Raw genomic sequence first — 20,486 nt, forward strand, 5'->3', positions numbered from 1 at the left:
AAATATTTTGTCAAATTATTTTTAGATGCAAACGCAGCCAATTTTCATTTCACATTGGGTTTTTGTGTAAATGTTGTGTATAATTTTAGTTTGCAAATAAATTAAAATTAATTAAAATGGAAGCAAAAATTTATTTAGCATTTCATTAGGTGCTCTATGAATCATACATAGCTGTAGAGAAGCACAAGGCATAGCAAGGCAAGTGGCGCCTCACGTTCTCGTCGTCGTCGTCACCATTTTTGGTTACATTTTTACAATTTACAATTTTTCCATATTTGGATTCAAAAAATACATGATTTTTCTGCCTAAATCGGGGTGGGGGTCAGCCGTATACTCCCTTGTGGAATGTTTCGAAGGATTTGCTCTGAATTTTAATTTCATTATCGATCATCGTTGATCAGGGGCTTCCAAATTTTTGACTCATTTGTCTCTAAATAAACAAATTCTTACCATATTGAGAAGGTCGTCTAAGGCTGTTGTCAGCCTCATTTGTTTTGGCCATTCAGAGATGTCGTTGTGCATTTGTGTCTGCCTTTCGAATTGGCAATTTCGGGGGCAAGTGCGATGAAGGAGGGAAAGCATTAAAAAAATAAACCATTTGCCAAAAACCCGCAAAATTGGCAAATATTTGACTACATTTTATTGGTTTTAGATCAGATGTGTACGAAGTTAAGTGCATGAATCATTTTACTCAATTGCTGGTAATATATTGAAGTAAATTTTACCAAAATTTAATGCATTCAAAGGAAATAGAAGTTCGTTTTGAATAAATTCTTAAGTTCTTATCACAAAAATGAGAATGAGAGGGTGTTGGTTCAGCGGCTCCACAATTGGTCCCAAGAATACTTTTAGAGAAAGTCGTTTCGTTTGTGGACAAATATGTCAAAATATCTTAAGATATACCACAAACTTAACCATCGATTATTATGAGCTCTAAAATTATTTGTTATTTTGACACCTCATTATTGTAAAAGTTACATTAAATTTAATATTAAAAAGCGATGAGTGTACAATATAAGATTCACTTATCAGCAATTCAATGATTCAAGCGGTTTCGTCATTTATTTTTACAAGTTTTTGGAGTAATATAAATTTAACGTACTAAAACTACTGGAATGTGGCATACTTTGCGGCGCTCGGAGTCAGTTATTGAAAGTAATAAATAATAAATACTCCAAAACTATTTTACGTTCTCACTGTGCAAACTCATAAACTGGTTTTAATATTTAAATAAGTATATTTTTTTTGTGTTACTAGCTTACTTCGGAAACTCCGAAAAACAATTTCTTGATCGTTTATTTACTCCAAGAAGCGAAGCGAATTGATTAAAAAAGCTAAGCGAATTCAATTAAAAATCTAAGCGAATTCTGGCAACAAGCTAAGCGAATTCAAAATGGCAAAGCGAATTGAAAAGTGCGCCGTCGAAATCATGGCAGAGAAAAGTAACGGTCGATCGGGCAACCACGACGACGCGGACGGAATAACTCCAAACCATAACACCGCGATCGCTAGAAATCAACACATTAACGGCGCGGGTGACTTAGTGCAAAATAGTTATACAAACGGCCAAACATCGCAAGCGACCATATATCTTAACCATAGCAATAACAATAATCACAGAGGCCAATACAACCACCAACAACTGGGCAACACTCACCTGCCCAATAATAATAATAGTCCGCCAAATTCCGCCAACGCGTGTGTTTACAACAATAACAACAGTGATCAGAATTTCAGCAATTTAAGTTTCTACGCACAACAACCAAAGGCGTCAACAAACACCGGCGACGTTTTCTATCATCAACAGGTGTGTCCTCCTACCCCGCCCCCGCCCGCTCGTCGTCTACGTTGTCTTTTAATTGTTGCATTTCACAATGCGTTTTGTCGCTGCCGGCATTTCGCAATTAATGAAAATGTTAATGAACTTCACACGCTGCGCACTCAGCCTGAGCCCTAAGCAGACGCCGAGGCAGAGGCAAACGCAGACGCAGACCTGTCGCCTAGTTTGCCAACAACATTAATTTCTTTTTGTGGCCCTTTTTCTGGCCGAATGACAGAAAGAATTGTGAAACGTGCGGAGGGAAAGGGAAAGAAAGAAGTCCCGTCTCATACTCTATTTATGTTTGTTTTGTTACTAAAACCACACGCAGACACTGAAGAAAAAAGAGCAAAAAACCAAAAAAAAGAAGTTCTCTGGCACGCAAAAGTTGTCTGCGTCAAAATAAACCCTTTCAACTAGTTGGCATATTTTGAATTATTACTTGCATTCTTTTTCTTATTCATACAAATTTTTTAATTAGTTTTCTTTAAAGAATTTCAAAGAGAATCTCATGGTCAGTAAAAACAAGTTTTAAAAAAGAGTATTAATGTGTTTGGTTGTTTTTTAAATTTGACTTAAATTCTTGATTGCCACATTTGTGCGTGTGTGTGTGTGAAGAGTGGATTGTCCACTCAATTTGATATTTGGACTGTCTGTGTGTGTGTGTGCGTGAGTGTGTGCACCTTGATTAAACTGGACTAAGTTGGCGTCTTCAGTGGACACGGACCACACCTTTCCTTACTTTGTTTCAAATTCATTTCGATAGGCCTTGTAGCAGAAAAGCTGACAGTTTTTTTGCATAACTGTTAAGTGGTTTTTGAGGTATCAACCTACACACACACACAAATGCATTTCATCCTACCACGCCCATTATAGTAATACACTTTTAAAATAGAGTATATTATTAATTTTAAACACGTTATAATAGTCGAACAGAAGCCCAGGCGAGGGCATCAAAACTACGGCGAAGCCGAAGTTAGGACAGCATTTCCAATTGCCAATACTGTGTGAGCTAACTTGTTCTTAACCCCTTCCCCCCCACAGCCCAACGAATATTATCCACAGCAGCAGCTCCAAAATCAACAGCAGTTGCCGGATCAATACGACGAGAATTTTGACGAAGACATGGAAGCTGAACGTGATCTTGCCGAGGATGCGCAATGGAAGAAAATCCAACAGAATACCTTTACACGTTGGGCCAACGAGCATCTAAAGACCATCGATCGTTCCATAAATAATTTGGAAACTGATCTATCCGATGGCCTTAGATTGATTGCCCTTGTTGAGGTTTTGTCGCAGAAACGTTTGCCCAAACATAATAAACGACCAACATTCCGTAGCCAGAAATTGGAAAATGTTTCAGTGGCCTTGAAATTCCTCCAGGATGAGGGCATCAAAATTGTTAATATTGGTGAGTTAATCCAATCATCCTTTTTATTTTTGCTGTTTCACATTCTAAGAACTGACAATTTGGGTTGGGTCTGCCAGAAAATATGATAATGATGGTTAAGATGGGTTAAAGTTATGAGTTAGATATGACTATGGGAACTTTTGTTGCGGTTAAAGCGCATTATGACTCAGTAGCTTCAACATTACGTGAATCATTTAACAATTTGCACTACTCAATTTTGCATACCAAATAAATATCTATTAAAAGAATTTGTCTATTGTGTTGGTTAAATGATGGCAAGCGCCACCAAGGAGAGATAGAGAGAGGAGTCGTCTTCCATTGCATTCCAAGCAAGCCCAGATCACAGATGGCAAATAAATGTTATTTCAATTGTACTCAATGATAAAAATGATGTCATGCTTATGACTCTTGTTCAATGAGATTTTTACTTTCATTTGTATTTATATATTATGCATAATTTAAAAAAATTTGCAATAGGAACTCGTACCTGCAGCACCTGACATCACATGAATTTGTTGTGATGTCAGAGAATCTGCTAAAAAAATTAACAAAACCGAAACAAAAACAAAAAGCCAACTTCTGCTAATGAATTTGATAGCAAAAAATATCAGCCAAGCGTGGACAATTTTTTGAAGGTTTTTATTTCCTTAGATAGAGTAGAGAAATACCCCTTATACGGTTTCCGTTCCCGATCCATGCCTTAGCCATGGAATAGAATCTGTGTTCTATTGCACCGATAATATGCTAATTTGCATTGATTAAACTAAATGAACATGTGATACTAATAATATTTTTATGACTCATTGCCAGTGACCAAGTTCTCCCAAGTTCAGACGGTCATTGAGACAAAGTGTAATATTTCAAGCTTGTCTAGTAAATTTTTGTGTGTTACTTGATTGACTCTTTCAAGTGACGCAATTGATAAGGTGTCCCGCTTTAGTTTTTTATTAAGACTTTTCTTATCAATCAGAAGGCAGATAAGAGAGTGAAAGAAAGATGGATTGTTCAGTAGAACTTTACTATATACAAACATATGTACCTAAAGAAAAACAAATACAAATATATACAAAAAAAAAACCCATTTGTCAATAATTCGACAGCTTTGTCAATAATGTTTAAGGTATACCCTACATCTGTATGTTTATATACACATATTGTAGATACCTTTATATGGCTTGAACCACATTTGTATATTTGTTTGTTAACATAAATTCCATTACTTTGTTAATAAACTTTTTTGTTTATGGAATTACCTTTTTCTGCCTTGGCTTATCAGTAATCAATACAATAACTTTCGCTTTGGTTTGGCTAACAAAATGTCATTAACCGTTGGCCGGTTGGTGAGATAAGAAAGTCATATCTCACTTTTATACAATTTCGGCAACATTTGCTAGAGGTATTTTCGTTGATAATTTATGAGTTTTAAAACGCACCCATTTCTTTCCAAATTGTGCAAATTTAGTTTGCAAAAATTCAATACAATGAATATGTCTAATTAATTTAACGACTTGTTGACAAATACAAAAAAAACGCACCTCTTCCTGCCTGACAAAAACGAATGTCTGTATGTACATAAATGCGTTTTGGATCAAAAAAGTATAGCGAAAGCTCACAAATTTAAAGAGAAAATAGTTTTTTTCTTACTTTTTTTTCGATCGAAATGAGAAACTTGTTTTGCCGGTAGAGTTTCCACGGTATTGTATACATATATGTATGTGTACCTACATATGTTTGAATGTATTATAATCCACTGTTATAATTCCAAGGGCGTAGTTTGATTCTGTTCATTTATATATGTATGTATGTATGCAGGTGGGGTGGTAAAGGAAAGAGTAGAAACATCTACCATTTGGCATCAATTCCCAATTCAATTCTCACCTGTTGAGAACTTTGTGTTAACTCTTATTAGAGCATAACGGCCCTGGCGCCAGTGGCATTCAACATTCCATTGATGTCGCTCTTCAAGTGGTTTATGTTTTGCATATATGCTTTACTATATAGCTTTTCAATCACTACACAATGTGTGCAGCTTTATTGGAGTGTTTATTATGCCCTAAGGACAATTAGTTGAGGGGATACAAAGTTAGCTTTCATTACAGCCTTTTGGGGAATTCCAAATTTATATGAGCAAGTCTGTAAAACCGTTTGGAAGAGTATTAAGTTTGGAAACTGCACTTTGTTTACATGATTTGTTAAAAAAAACTTTTTATAAATTACCCTCACTTCAGGAATTTTTTCAACAACCTAAAGAGGTGTAATTTTGATAAAAATAGTCGACTTTTAGTTCAAATCGCAGCCCAGAAGTTCAATTGTAATTTTTCCCTGTATAAATCGGAGTTCTAATAACAGATAAAATGGGTTTTTTTTAATTAGAATTAAAAATTTTTTGTTTACTGCAAAAGGTTCTTAAAATATGTATGTACATATAAGAAAATCCAGAATTTTCAATACTTCTATTCTAGAATTTCACAAAATCACTCGAGAACAAATATCTTTTGTGGTATCAACCGCATTTACGAAATATTTCAGAAGTTTTTCAGAGTTTTTCATTACCTAAATATAGTAAACATTATAAACTTAGAGGAAAGATTATTTCCTATTTCAACCATAGTTATCCATAGTTATCCTATAACTAAAAAAATGAATCCCAAATCTGGTTTCAGTTTATTGCATAATATTTGACAATCTAAAAATAACTTGCATTGTATCTTGATCCATTAAAATTGATTTCTAATTATTTAATTAACAGCTTAATTGTTATTTCGAAATATCTTCAATCATCTCAATTTGATGTACCACAAAATGGATGTAGATACAGATAAATGGACGTTACTACAACATATGTATGTTTCATGTATAAATTGCTTTTTGCTACGCCCATGTTAAAAAATTTATTTCTTAGTTATTTCCTTTGCTTTGTGTCGATCTGTTGTTTTTTTTGTTGGGTCTTTTGTGCTGTCAATTGAATTAGCGCGAATTCGTATGAAATTGGTTGGTTATTTTTTTTGCGAGCGACAAACCGAAATTTCGTCTACAACTTGCGTTTTGCGTTCTCAGCCGGCTTTCTGTAGATTACCATGTCCCCGGACTCGGCGTATCTAGAAATGTTTGCGCTAAAAGATCTACAAAAACAAATAATAATAAAAAAAAACAAAAAACACAATAAAATGCAAAATAAAGTAAAAAAATTAAAAGTACGAAAACAGAGTGGAACAGAACCCTCTAATATACACAAACACGCACACATTCAAACATGTGTTGTAGGAATGTTTGTTTGAATGAATGTGTATGTGTTCAGATAAAAGTCGCTCAGTTGACTCAATGACATCATCATCTGCGGCTTTAGGTTGAGTTTTACTTGGCGTCCACGTTAAACTTCAAAATATAAGTTGAGGTTCCCTAAACATTTGCTTCAGGGTCTCACAGAGTCAGACGACTTCAGTGAGAAAAACTTTGGTGGCGGCGTTAATGGTTTTACATAGACAAAAACCAATTTGTCACAGTCAATTGATTGTTATTGATGATGACGACAACACAACACTGCAATACTGCAACAGTCCAACACGAAAAGGGCGACAATCGAAGCTCGAAAAAACCATATTGATAAAATAAAAGAAGAAATGAACAATCAAAATGTACATAATTCATATAATTGAGATTTCTTTATGTGTCATTTGACCCAGTTTTTAATGTTTAGGCATTGGCTTGTTAATAATATTATTAAATAAAAGAAATGATTAACTCTCAATGGAGACAAACTGTTTCTAGAAGTATTTATTGAGTCACCTGGGTACCAAGTTTTTAAGAAATATTTACATAATTTATATAATAGAGACTACTTCATGAGCCAATTGACACAAATTTTAATGTTTACGTATTGTAGGGTTAATACTTTTTTTAAATAAAGCAAAAATAAAAACATTAACTCTGTAAAAGTAATAAATTTGTAATAAATTTTTAGAAGTATTGATTGAGTTGATCAATCCCTCAAATAGATGAATCACCTAAGGCGACTAAATACAAACATAAAAAATAAATAATATTCATTTCTCATTATCAGCGAATTTCCGTTGAATTTTGCTTCATTTCGATGAATACCTGAGAAACCGTGTTTTGATGTTTCAATGCAGTCAGCACGTCTTTAATGGTTACCGATGTTGGTCATCTATGACGCCATCAATTGGTCATAGTCGTCATGGCTATGACTACGAATTTTTGTTGTATTATTTTGTTGATTATATTAACCCGCACGATTAAAAATAGAAATGATCGAGAGTAAGAAACACCACTCAACATTGAAATCTAGTCAAAATGATGAGATTAAGCTCTATTATTGCAATACCACTTGGCATTATATTTCTATGACTTGGCATTGTAGACATTTATTCAAATTAGCAGCCATGGACCGTTAGTTCAGAGAAAGAGAGAGAAGAAAGACTCGTCTCAATTAACCCCAAACAAGTGAAAAATTACACACTTTGAGTGAATGACACCATAATGTGGGGCAGCAAGGCAACAAAACAAACGTTTCCCACATCAAAATCTGTCCAAAAAAATGGAACCAAATAGCTTTTGACAAATATGTATACCCTGTAGCATGGTTTCTCAGGTAATCCCATAACAATCCTATTTGTGGCCAAGCTGACACCATTTGATGCTGGGATGCTGTAAATGTGGCCCTCTGCTTCTAATTTAATTAGCCACGCAACAGTTAGATGAGGCTTTTGCACCATAGAAGACTGCATGATTAGCCCCAGCCGCCGTCACCGTCACCGTCACCGCTTAGTCGAGAAACCGTGTGGAAAACTGGTTTTTCCGTTTGGAAAAATTTCTTCTTGGCCTAGACATGGCATTTTATCGCTTATGTATGTATGTCTCTGCCGGCTTTGGCTCTGGCTTTAGCTTTGACGTGATCTTGGTCTTTTGGTATGCGCGTGCCGCTCAAAGAACGTGTCTGGCAACAATTGACCCAGACCCAGCCAGTTGGCGGCCATGTACATACGCGCCTCAGAATCTTGGTTGCAGCCTCAGCATTTTGTCCCCTCTATCTTCCTTCCGTTCGCTGCACCATTCTCATTCTCCTTCTTCAGCTATTATCATCATCATCATTCGCTTTGACTCAGTTTATTTGAAAATTAAATACATTTCTTCTTCTGTGTTGCGCTTAACATCATAATTCTTAGAGAGCGACCAAAGAGATTGTTGTAATGGCAGCATATAAATCATGCCAAGTCATCATTCCACCAATTCGAATCAAATGCCATGCCACATAAATATGCACACTATAAAAGAACGAGTTCTTTGTTTGAACCATAAAAATTAACATTTAAAAAGTTTAACATGCAATTATGATATGTATCAAAAGGAGATCTTTTGATTTATAAGCAAAACGAAATATCTGAGATTCCTTGGATTATAATTGTGTATTTAAACCAGAGAAGGCAAAAATGCAAGGAATTCTTTTTGAAAAGTTTAAATAAACTTTATCTTGCCTAAAAGTTCTGGACTCTTACTTCTTCTAATCTTATCTTGAGACAATTTTTGGTTGCCCTGAGATTCACATAATATTGATAAGCTTAATGTTTGCTTTTCTAGATTTTTATAAAATGACTAATATGTTTTTTTGAGAGGAATTTGTTTTTCTCATGGAATTAAATTTAGGTTTTCCACTGATAAATATCTTGGGTTATTCATTTTCCCCCTTCAAACTAATGCATATGTATGGGCTCGCTTCTTATTTTCCTGCTCAACTTGGAAGAGGAGTAGTTTGTTGGTGGAGTTTTCTGGCTAGTTAATATGCATTATCTTTTGTTCTCTCCCTCTTTCTCTATGGCTCCATCGCTTCGTCTATTAGCATATTTCTAGATAATTTACACAACATTTTCTTCTTGTTCGCATTGCTGTGCCAAAAACAAACTTTGGCGAAGTTGACAACCTGTTCCCAGTTCAAGTTTGTCGAGATTGGCATGATGCTGGCTGCCTGCGTTGCCTAATTAGCCAAATCATTTCAACGCTATTTCTATTTATTTATACATAACTACAAACAAACAAAGAAACAAACACTGACAGACACACACACACACACACACACACACACTTCTCTTTATGCCGTTTTAATTGCTGCTTTCTTTTGACTGGGAGTGGATTGATGGAGAGATGGCTAAATCTATTTGTATTGAATGTATTTTTAATAAATATGTCAAGTGGCTGAGCATACTGATTGCCCACTTAATTCATTTGTCATCTCTTGGCATGATGGCATATAAAAATTTTTCCAAATCGAGGCAAATGTGCATTGAATATGGCTATGAAAAAAGTGGCCTAAGTGGGGCCTGTCAGTTAATAAGCCGGTTTCCAATTCCAAAACCAAACAATGCCAACTTGCATATGTACATGGAAGAAGAAGCATTTTCATATTTTCTTTTTCCTTTTTTTTACATTTTTTTTGTATTCTTTGTTTTTGTTTTGCGGGTGTTAAACGATTCATAGTGTTGTTAGTTGGGGGCATCAGCAAATGGTTTAACGCCTCGTTGCACAGCATAAAAGTTCTCTACTAGGAACTTTTCCCCCTTTCTCTCTCTCCTCACAGAAAATCTTATGTAGAAATCAACGAAATACTATACCAGTTAGTAAAATATTTAGTTCGTGTGAAGCTAAGGAGAGTATTTCTTTATAATTTATATTCTCGATTAGCATCAACAAATGGCAGTCAGCGGGAACCGAAAGGGTTTCCCGCTCTACCATAAACCAGGCAGTAAACGTTAACGTTAACTAGATTGTCGTCACTAAAAAGCACATAGAATATTTAATTACATTTGAAATGCCGCCAAACTTTTGCACAGTTTTGTGCAAACTTTCCCTATAAATTGTATTTTCAATTTGCCAAATGTGAGAGAGTTGCGACAATAATCGAATGATAAGCTTTAGCATAGTTGAGAACAGCCTTTCACTTTGTCAATGCTTATCAAAATCAAAGTTCAATAAACTCATACATGCAAACAAAACAAGACAAATAGCGACGATAGCGATTTGATTCACAATTGATTAGCATAACAAAAAGATGAAACGCTTATTGACCAAATCTATCTATCTGCTCGACTGTGTTCAAGTTTAAGGTCGTCTGGTTGGTTGGTTGGCAAGTTAATCGCGTGCGAGCGATGCTCTTGGCCCTGAACTTGACCAGGAGACAAGAAGTTGTTGTAACAGTTAACAGACATTTTTGTACATAATTGGCAGCTTGTCGCTGCAACTGGTTTTTAATGGCAAGTGTTGTCATTGACAGATCTGTGGACTGCCGTTGCCTGCCATTTGCCATTGCTGTTGTTTAGTTGCAGATGCAGATGCTGATGCTGGCAGCAAGTTGTTATGGCAATTAATAGATACATTAACTATATGACGATGGTAACGGTGTATGATCTTCATCTTCATCTTTTGAGCCTTTCGAGCTTCTGGCTTGGCATGAATCTTTTCTGAATTGCATTCTGGTTTGACAACAATTTAAGCAAGTAACATGAAACGATTTACGACTTTTACAGATTCGTCGGACATTGTGGACTGTAAGCTGAAATTGATACTGGGTCTGATATGGACACTTATTCTCCACTATTCGATATCGATGCCCATGTGGGATGGTGAGGATGAGAAGCAATTGAATGGCTCGGGTCCGACACCTAAACAGCGGTAAGTGAACCTTTTTCATTTTTCTCGTTTCATTTTGGGCTGCAGCATAAACTTTCATTTTTTTTTCTTGCAGTCTACTCAACTGGATACATACTAGAATACCCGATATGCCCATAAATAACTTTACTAATGACTGGACTACTGGCAAGGCTGTGGGTGCTTTAGTTGATGCCTGTGCCCCGGGTCTCTGTCCCGACTGGGAGCTCTGGGATCCCAAAGATGCTGTGCAAAATGCCTCTGAGGCCATGGGTTTGGCTGATGATTGGCTTAATGTACGCCAGTTGATAAAGCCCGAGGAACTGGTCAATCCCAATGTTGACGAGCAATCCATGATGACCTATTTGTCGCAATATCCCAACTCAAAGCTCAAGACTGGAGCTCCTTTGCGTCCCAAGACTAATCCAAATAGGTGAGTCTCGTGAATTTCGGCATTTGAAATATAAATTATTAATTTTTGTGGATGTACATATATACCTTTGGTCCTTTTTCCGTCTAATACCATTCAATGGATATTCAAATTGAAATTCACATTTCTAATATTTTGTATTTCCTTTCTGTCTTCTCTCTCTTTCTCTGTATGTTATTATCGGTTTCTTTTTGTACACCTTTAATTTATTGGATATTAATTGTTTTCTCTCCCTTTTTTTTTTGTTCTCCCTTCTTTCCTGCTCCTGCTCTCACATAAATTTATGCCAAAACAAAAAACAAAAAATTCCTTATTAAAATTGTCTGAAATGCAAAACTCAGCATTCCTCCGCCGCGGTAAGTTCGGCATGCCCCGACTCTTCGCTCGTTGCTTTTGAATATTTCTTTTCGTTTCTGATTTCTGACAGCCGTTTCTTTTTTGCCTACGTTTTATCGGCTGGTTTATTTTTTTTTATTATTACTCTTTGTTTTTGTTCTTGACAACTTTTTATATGTATTTCTTTTTGTATATATGTTTTAACGCGCTTCGCATTTTGTTTGAACCTTGTTTTTGGATTTAAATGTTCTACCAGTTTGCTATATACCTACATATTTCGTATTTTGCCTTAAGCTAACCAGCGTATCTAATGGATACTTTAACGTTTAACAGGGCTCACTTAAAATTTGCTCGCTGCTAACAAGATTTCGCATTGATTTCAAATTGCTGGTTACGTTCAGTTTATTTCTTTTGTTTGCAGTAGATAATTAAAAGACTCTAACTAGCCTGCTGTTTTATTTTTAATACATTTCTATTTTGGTAAATTTTTAACTGCAAATACTGTTTGAATTTAACAAAAAAGTATAGCCTACTCTTAGATGCTGTTTCAACTAAGCTGCAAGATATTGCTGCATACTTCTAGGCTACTCATATTTTCTCTGATTTTTATACTCAATCGATTTATTTCTTTTGTTTTTCTATGTATAGAGTACGTGCCTATGGACCTGGAATTGAACCCATTGGACCTGTGGTTGGGGCACCAGCCAACTTCACCGTCGAAACTTTCTCCGCTGGCAAAGGTACGTTCATATAAGGAACAAAAGTTAAAGGATTCCGAGTTAATCTATGTTATTGTACATTTTCGTGTAGGCGTTGTCGATGTTGAGATCGAAGGACCAAACGGAGAGATCGAGAAAGCTGATGTGCGCTTCAATCAAGACAAGAATCTCACATATACCGTCTCCTATATACCCAAGGCTGAGGGTCAGCATAAGGTAACCGTTAAGTTTTCGGGTCGCGATATTCCGAAAAGTCCGTTCCCCGTAAAAGTTGAAGGACATGCCGGAGATGCATCTAAGGTTCAGGTAACTGGTCCTGGCATTCACCCTACTGGTGTGACCATCAAGAAACCCACCTTCTTTGACATACTCACCAAGGATGCTGGACGCGGTGTTCCGGAGGTGATAATCATTGATCCTGCCAATCATAAAACTTCCGTGGCGGCCAAAGTGCGCCAGTTGGAGAATGATACTTGGCGTTGCGAATATGTCACCGCTCTGCAGGGCTTGCACTCGGTTAATGTGTTCTATGCCGGCACACCAATACCGAACAGTCCGTTCCCCGTGAAGGTTGCCCCATTGTCAGATGCTCGCAAAGTGCGCGCCTCTGGCCGTGGTCTTCAAGCAACGGGCGTTCGGGTTGGAGATGATGCTGACTTTAAGATTTACACAGAGGGAGCCGGCGAGGGTTTACCGGAGGTGCGTGTCATTGGACCCGGTGGCATGAACCAAAACGTTATGCAATCAAAGATCGATGGTCATACGTATCAGTGCCAGTATTATCCCACCAAGGAGGGACGATATGTAGTCATGGTTACTTATGGAGGCCAAGAAGTACCCAAATCACCCTTCGAGGTGAAAGTTGGTCCCAAGAAGGAGTCATCCATTGTGGCATATGGTCCTGGATTGAGTAGTGGTGTCATTGGATATCCCGCTGCCTTTGTAGTGGAGACCAATGGTGAGACAGGTGCCCTCGGATTTACCGTGGCTGGTCCCTCGCAAGCAGAGATCGAGTGTCATGATAACGGTGATGGCTCCGCTCTGGTCAAGTATCATCCAACTGCAGTGGGAGAATATGCTGTTCACATTCTATGCGATAACGAGGATATACCCAAGTCACCGTTTATTGCTCAGATATTGCCGCGCACCGATTTCCATCCGGAGTTGGTCAAAGCCAGTGGTCCTGGTCTCGAAAAGAATGGAGTTACCAACAATCAACCCACCAGCTTCGATGTTGATACCAGCAAGGCAGGCAACGCTCCATTGGAGGTCGTTGTTCAGGATGTCTATGGCACCAAGATTCCAGTGCAGCTGAAAAACAATCCCGATGGCACTAAGAAGGTCACCTACACGCCAACCACCGGTGTGCCACACACTGTGGAAGGTTAGTTACATAAATACAAGAATTGATTTAAATCTCGGAATGTTTATATATTATTCAATTCATTTCAGTCAACTACGGCGGAGTATCAACACCCAATTCTCCTCACCGCATCTATGTGGGAGTGCCCGTTGATGCATCTAAGGTCCAAGCATTTGGTCCATGGCTTCAACCTGGTGTACGTCCCAATGTGCCCACACATTTCAATGTGGATGCTCGTGATGCCGGCGAGGCTGAATTAAAGGTGAAGGTAATCCATGAAGAAACCAAAATTGATGTTCCCTGCCGCATCATCGACAACGAGGACAGTACCTATTCGGTTGAGGTTATTCCACCCACCAAAGGAGCATATACCACAACCATGACATATGGCGGACAACGTGTGCCCCTCGGCCAGAAGGTGGTTGTCGAGCAGACAGTGGATGTGTCTAAGATCAAGGTCGATGGACTTGAGCCGAGTAAGTTGATATGCATAAGATGACTTAAAATTGAATCTCCATCTCTAGCACTCCAAGTTTATCGCGGTCTAAGTTCAAGTCATTTCATTCACTTCATTCAAAAGCCGCGCCCCTAAACAGTTTGCAGCAGTTCCGCATCATCACCCATGGTCTACCTAAAGCGGACTTGGCAGTGACTATCACAAGTCCTTCGGGTAATCGGATCAAGGCGCACATTATACCAACAGCAGAGGGTTTTCTTGTTAACTTTACGCCCACCCAGTTGGGAGAGTATTTGCTGAGCATTTGTTTTGGCGGCACACCCATTACGCCGCGTCCCTTCCGCCTGCAATGTCTGACTGGCAGTGATTCTAACAAAGTCCATGCCTTTGGGCCTGGACTAGAGCGCGGTATTGTGGGTCAGCCGGCAGAGTTTATGATCGATACGAGAGGTGCCGGCCAAGGTGGCTTGGGCGTCACAGTTGAAGGGCCCTGCGAGGCGGCCATCAATTGCCGCGACAATGGTGATGGCACCTGCAATGTGGCCTATCTGCCCACCGAAGCTGGCGATTATACAGTCAATATAACGTTCAATGAGCGCCACATCATTGGCTCACCATTCCAGCCCATCATTATGCCAGTGCCGAATCTGAAGAACACACGAGTCAGCGGCATTGGCATACAGCCCCACGGTGAGAGGCTATAACCAGGAGTCAAATTCCAAATGCAGTTCCGGCCACTTCTAATCTAATGCCTACGCTACTCACCCAATTTGTCGCAGCGCCTGCCTCAACTCCTTCTTTGCGTTATTTTTGTTGTTGTCGTTGTTAATGTTTATGATGTTCTTGTCCTTATTGTTATGAACTAAACCCATTTAATGATACACTAATTGCATCTTATTTATTCTCGTTGTTGTTTCTATTCTTTCACATACAAGATGAAACAGAAATCTAATCCTGATCATTTTTACTTTTTCTCCTCCCCTTAGGTGTTATCATGAATGCTGCAACTGATTTTATGGTAGACATGAGCAAGGTGGGCAGCAACATTGAGTCGGGAAAATTATCCTGTGCCATTTTTGATCCAATGGGTCATGTGCTGCCTAGCAAGATTGTTCAAGGACCTACTGATGACATTTTCCGCATTATGTATACTCCATTTGAGGCTGGACGACACACCATTGAGCTTATGTATGACAATATACCCGTTCCGGGATCGCCATTTGTGGTGAATGTTAAGAGCGGCTGTGATCCAGCACGCTGCAAGGCCTACGGACCAGGTCTGGAGAAGGGTCTAACCAATCAGAAGAACAAATTCACCGTCGAGACCAAAGGTGCTGGTAATGGCGGTCTCTCGTTGGCCATCGAAGGCCCATCGGAGGCTAAAATGACCTGCACGGATAATCGCGATGGCAGCTGTGATGTTGACTATTTGGCCACAGATCCGGGAGAGTATGATATAACCATTCGCTTTGCGGAGAAGCATATACCCGGCTCTCCCTTCCGAGTGGTCGTGGAAGAGACTGTCGATCCCAGCAAGGTGAAGGTCTATGGTCCAGGCATCGAGCATGGACAGGTGCGCGAAAGTGTGCCTACCTATTTCAATGTAGATGTAGGCGAGGCTGGTCCTGGCCGCATTGCCGTTAAATTGACCAATTCAGAGGGCATACCTGTGGATAATCTGCGTGTGGAGGACAAGGGTGATTGTATTTATGCCGTGCACTATGTGCCACCCAAAGCTGGTTCAGTGCTAACCTGCCAAGTGAAATTTGCCGATGTTGAAGTGCCATGCAGGTAAGTTCTTTTTACTTTGCCATGTCCTTAGTTGTCACAATGCTTTTGTTTCCGTTCAGTCCATTCGTGATGACAGTCTTCCCCAAATCCGAGGCCACTAAGGTCAAGGTCAAGGGTGTAAATGAGAAAAAGAAGACACCAGCTTCACTACCAGCCGAATTTGAAATTGATACCAAACAAGCGGGTCAGGCTGACATCAATGTGGCCATCAAGAATCCAAAGGGCAAAGCCATGCAGCCGCGCCTCGAAGAAGTGGCCAGCGGGACTTATGTGGTATCCTTTGTGCCCGATGAGTGCGGCACATATCAGTGCAGCATTAAATATGGTGACAAGGAGATTGAGGGCTCTCCCTTCAAACTCGAAGCATTCCCCACCGGCGAGGCCAAGAAATGTAAGCTAGTTGAGCAGGCACCCAAAATTCTACCGTCGGGCAGTCAATCCCATCTCAAAGTGGATGCACGTGAGGCGGGCGATGGTGCAGTAACCTGCAAGATCACCAACAAGGCTGGCAGGTAAGAATCATCCACAGCATCGCCATCGATTGTGGGAGTCCATAACGATTTAATTCTCTCCACTTTGCAGCGAAATTGTGGGCATTGATGTGATTGAGAAGGATGGATTCTTCGACATACTTTATGCTCTAAATGACCCTGGCGACTATGACATCAATGTTAAATTCGGTGGCAAGGATATACCGAATGGTAGCTTCTCCATTAAGGTAGCCTGAACAAAACATTTAAACCAAAAACTCACAGCCAAAATATGAAATTCAATCTCTAGTCACAAATCTAGTCACTAAATGGGAATTGTTGAAAATTAGCAATTATTAAGTAATATTACAAACATTTACCTATATATACATATATATATATATATACAATTTATTTATATATTTAAGAGTTTAGCATCAAGTCCATTGTCATATTGCGTTTTGTTTTTCCTTTTTGTGCGTATCATTTCAAACTCTTCTCCCTTTTTTTTCTGTATTTGATCAAATTGTTTGACATTTGTATATATGTTTATACAAAATACATATATAGTAATCAAATACAAATCGACACGCAAACAATTTATCATTTCGATTAAAACAAAGTATACAATTTAAGTGCAACATTGTAAAACATGATAAAAACAAATACAAACAATCAAAATCATAGATATCAAAAATAATAAAAATTGAAATACCCAAACAAAAATATCATCTTTTAAGATGTAAAAAGATTGAAAACTCTCTCTCGCGTTCTCTCTTTTTCTATATAAAGAAATTGAATGAAAATTTTGTAATCTAATTGCATGTAATTATATTTCGTTATCAAAATTATTTCAAATCCAAAAAACCAAAACCAAAAAAATGCTCTGCTATGCTTAAACTTCGCTTTGTTTTACATTTTATGCATTGTTTTAATGCTTCACTTATTATATAGATTTATAAGTTGTTTGTGTGTATGTATTTGTGTTTGATAACGCAGATAGTAATTCAAAAAACCTATTCACTGTATATGTAGTTAAAAAGCAACCAACTGAAATGATTACCCAGTATTGGTTTAGCCCAAAAACTATGCTTAAGCACATAATTATTTACAATTACGAAAAGCAAAACCCATAGAATGGAAATATCTAATAATTGCTAATTTTAACAACAATTTTCCTAACACCAGTTAAAGCCAAGCCGTATACTTTGCACTAAAAACCAAATTGTTCTTACAGCCAAGGGGGTAAGACCTATATAGATACATTTGTGTGTGTATATAATTATATATATTTGTAGAATTGTAAGTAAGTTCACGTGCCGCACACAATGTTGACAGCATGAGAAATGAAATGTCATTAATATAGTGTCAAAAATCGTAAGACTTTTGGTTGGTCCTCGACATCGAAAGGCGGCAACAACAATGCACATCACTCAATTCTGATTGAAACAACTTGAAATCTGCGCCGGGCATAATGCCCAAAATGAAAATTCAACCGTTTTGTTTCTGCAGCTGCGTTGGCATGGACGTAGTCGATATAATTCCAAGGGGTAGCTCCAAAATCTGTATTAAAATTACATTATTAAATGCATTGAGGGTAGTTAGATTTCTAAGCTGTTTCTCAATTTGAAATTCTATATAATCTAACGTTTTGCATGCCATCAATAATCTAACTATGCCCTTGTTTTATGTCAAGTGTTTGTTCGATTCTTGGGTAGTCAAGATTAATTGACTTGTCTGTGTGTTGTATGTTTCTGCTTAAAAAATTTTGTGTTTAACAGATTTGCACAATTAGCTAGCTGTGAAATTAATTTTTGTGTCTTTTTTGTAAAGGGAAAACTTTGTTTTTCTGCCATCTTTTGGCATATACAACTTCATTATATGCTCGGTTGGTCTACGTGATTGCCAGCACATTTCTCATATTTCTCTTCTATTAATTTTTGTTTTTTTAGGATATTGAAAACTATTTTTAGCATCTTTACTAAACCCCCATGCAAGTTAGGGGGGTTTCAAACAATAGACAACTTCATATTGATTAGTCAATTTCTTGAAGATTACATTTAACCTAATACTGATTTTAATAGAAGTCATTAAAGAATAGTTAAACCAATTATTTGGTTTATTTTTTCTTATATAAAAAAAGTAGCGTCTGTAATTGAAGAGAACATAAATTAACACGTTGTATATTGTTTTTCATTTCTCAGATGACATTTTGTTATATCTATTCATATTCTATATGCTAAATATAAATTGCAGTTCACACTCTTGGGCGCCTTAGCGCCTCAGGAACATTTTATGAAGGAATTTTGAAATTTCATTATTGCTGTCCGTCCCAGCCATATGCAAACAGATTTAGAAAACTTATAAAAACAAAAAAAAAATACAAAATCAAATACATACATACATTGTAGATATATATACGACCGATATACCTATTTGATCTGTATGTATGTATGTATAGGCCATGTAAACGCTGATGACAACAACCCACGCTGATTCAGAATGTGTTGTTGTTGTTGTTGTTGCTGCTGCTATTGCCTCTTGCAGGTTGCAACAAAATCAAATATGTATATATACACGACATACTGCATATGAAAATGAACGCAAAATTCGCAAGTAATTAAAAATAAGAAAATGAAATTATAAAAATGGCGCAAAATGGTGTATGTGTATGATTGTGTGTGTGTGTGTGTTTGTAGTGCTGCTTAGATGAAGCACAAATAGTCATCGCTCTAGTAGCTAGTCGATCTAGTCGTCGTCCACAACTGACCAATACTTAGTCACAAATTGTCCTGTGTCGTTGCCGTTGTCGTTGTCGTTGCTGTTGCTGTTGCCGTTGTCGCTGGTATCGTTGTTTGATCGTGATCGAAATTTCGGTGAATTGAGTGCATTGAGAGGTGGATTTCGATTTGATTTTGATTTTATGACGTCTGATGCATGTTGTACATGATGTTGTATAAACATCGACTGTCAATATGGCATCTCACATTGATCTAATACATATATGAAACGACAACTGTCGCTCGATTCGATTCGATTTCTATATATTTCTACAAATTTTTCATTTCTATATAATTTTTTTTTGCATTTTGCTGGCCAATTGATTGGCCTGGCCTAGTGGTAGAGATTCGATTTGTGTACCTCTTCTTATTAATAGCCAAAAATATTTTATAGCAATTTGTATCTTTGGCTGTTTTTCTTTCTTTTGGTCGATTTTGGCCACGGATATGGCACGAATTGGCATTCATTATAAAGTGCTTATGTAACAGCTGCAATTGTGGAAATTCTTTCCGCGTCAATCAATCCCATTTCCTCTCCAATTCCGTTTATGTACCATCTACACCTACATTTACGATATTCTGTATCTGTGTCTGCGTGTGTATTGATTGTTGTTCATTATTTTTTTTGTTTCACACTTCGAAATTTAGTTCTTCCCTTGTTTTTCTTTTATTTTTTTTGCCTATATCAATCAATACATCAAGTTTTAATAATAAGCAGAGTCCATATTAAAGGCCACACATATCACCACAATAGACGATGCGGCAGTTGTACAATATTGTGGAATATATATAGTTTTTTTGTTTTTCACAAGTGCAAAGTATACGCGGAAAGATGTAGAACTTCACTCGTTAGTGCTCTTGTCTACGTACTGGACGATCATGTGCCATTATCGCACAAATTTTCATCTTTATTGAAATTTAGATTTTGAACAAATTTTTGTTTTGTAGTACTTACACATTTAGGAATTTTCATTTTCATTATTTTCATTGACCTTTCAGGCTGTCGAAAGCATCGAACAATACGAATACGTCGAAGAGCATTCAACCAAGGTGATTAAGCAAACAACTCAGGTAAGTCTTGACAATTGCATTCCATTGCCAATGTTAGATATTTCTTTTTTTTTAACAAAAATAATACTTTAAATATATTAAAAGTGAAGTGTAATTTAATTTAGAAAACAAGCTTGATTTATGTTTTAAAATTCTTCTTTTGTAGACAGTTTAAACTAATTGAAAAGTGATATTTAGAGTGCT

The 20,486-nt window shown here is 37.5% G+C and overlaps 1 protein-coding gene across 5 annotated transcripts in view; it reads left to right on the forward strand.

Moving 5' to 3' along the window:
* Positions 1-20,486, forward strand: part of LOC6647415 (filamin-A) — a 32,352-nt gene that overhangs the window by 201 nt on the left and 11,665 nt on the right. The window contains exons 1-13 of one of the 5 annotated variants that reach the window (XM_023178422.2): positions 1,429-1,807; positions 2,864-3,230; positions 10,766-10,910; positions 10,984-11,319; positions 11,658-11,672; positions 12,301-12,392; positions 12,463-13,755; positions 13,824-14,210; positions 14,315-14,881; positions 15,178-15,982; positions 16,042-16,494; positions 16,565-16,700; positions 20,232-20,303. In XM_023178422.2, coding sequence (XP_023034190.2) covers positions 1,430-1,807; positions 2,864-3,230; positions 10,766-10,910; positions 10,984-11,319; positions 11,658-11,672; positions 12,301-12,392; positions 12,463-13,755; positions 13,824-14,210; positions 14,315-14,881; positions 15,178-15,982; positions 16,042-16,494; positions 16,565-16,700; positions 20,232-20,303 — 5,046 coding nt within the window. In that variant the 5' untranslated portion in view covers position 1,429. Of the gene's footprint in view, positions 1-1,428; positions 1,808-2,863; positions 3,231-10,765; positions 10,911-10,983; positions 11,320-11,657; positions 11,673-12,300; positions 12,393-12,462; positions 13,756-13,823; positions 14,211-14,314; positions 14,882-15,177; positions 15,983-16,041; positions 16,495-16,564; positions 16,701-20,231; positions 20,304-20,486 lie in introns of those variants that run through there. The other 4 variants (XM_023178423.2, XM_002070660.4, XM_023178424.2 and 1 more) reach the window with 4 other exon arrangements.

The sequence above is a fragment of the Drosophila willistoni genome, chromosome 3R, assembly GCF_018902025.1.
Source record: "Drosophila willistoni isolate 14030-0811.24 chromosome 3R, UCI_dwil_1.1, whole genome shotgun sequence".
Taxonomy (NCBI): Eukaryota; Metazoa; Arthropoda; class Insecta; order Diptera; family Drosophilidae; genus Drosophila; species Drosophila willistoni.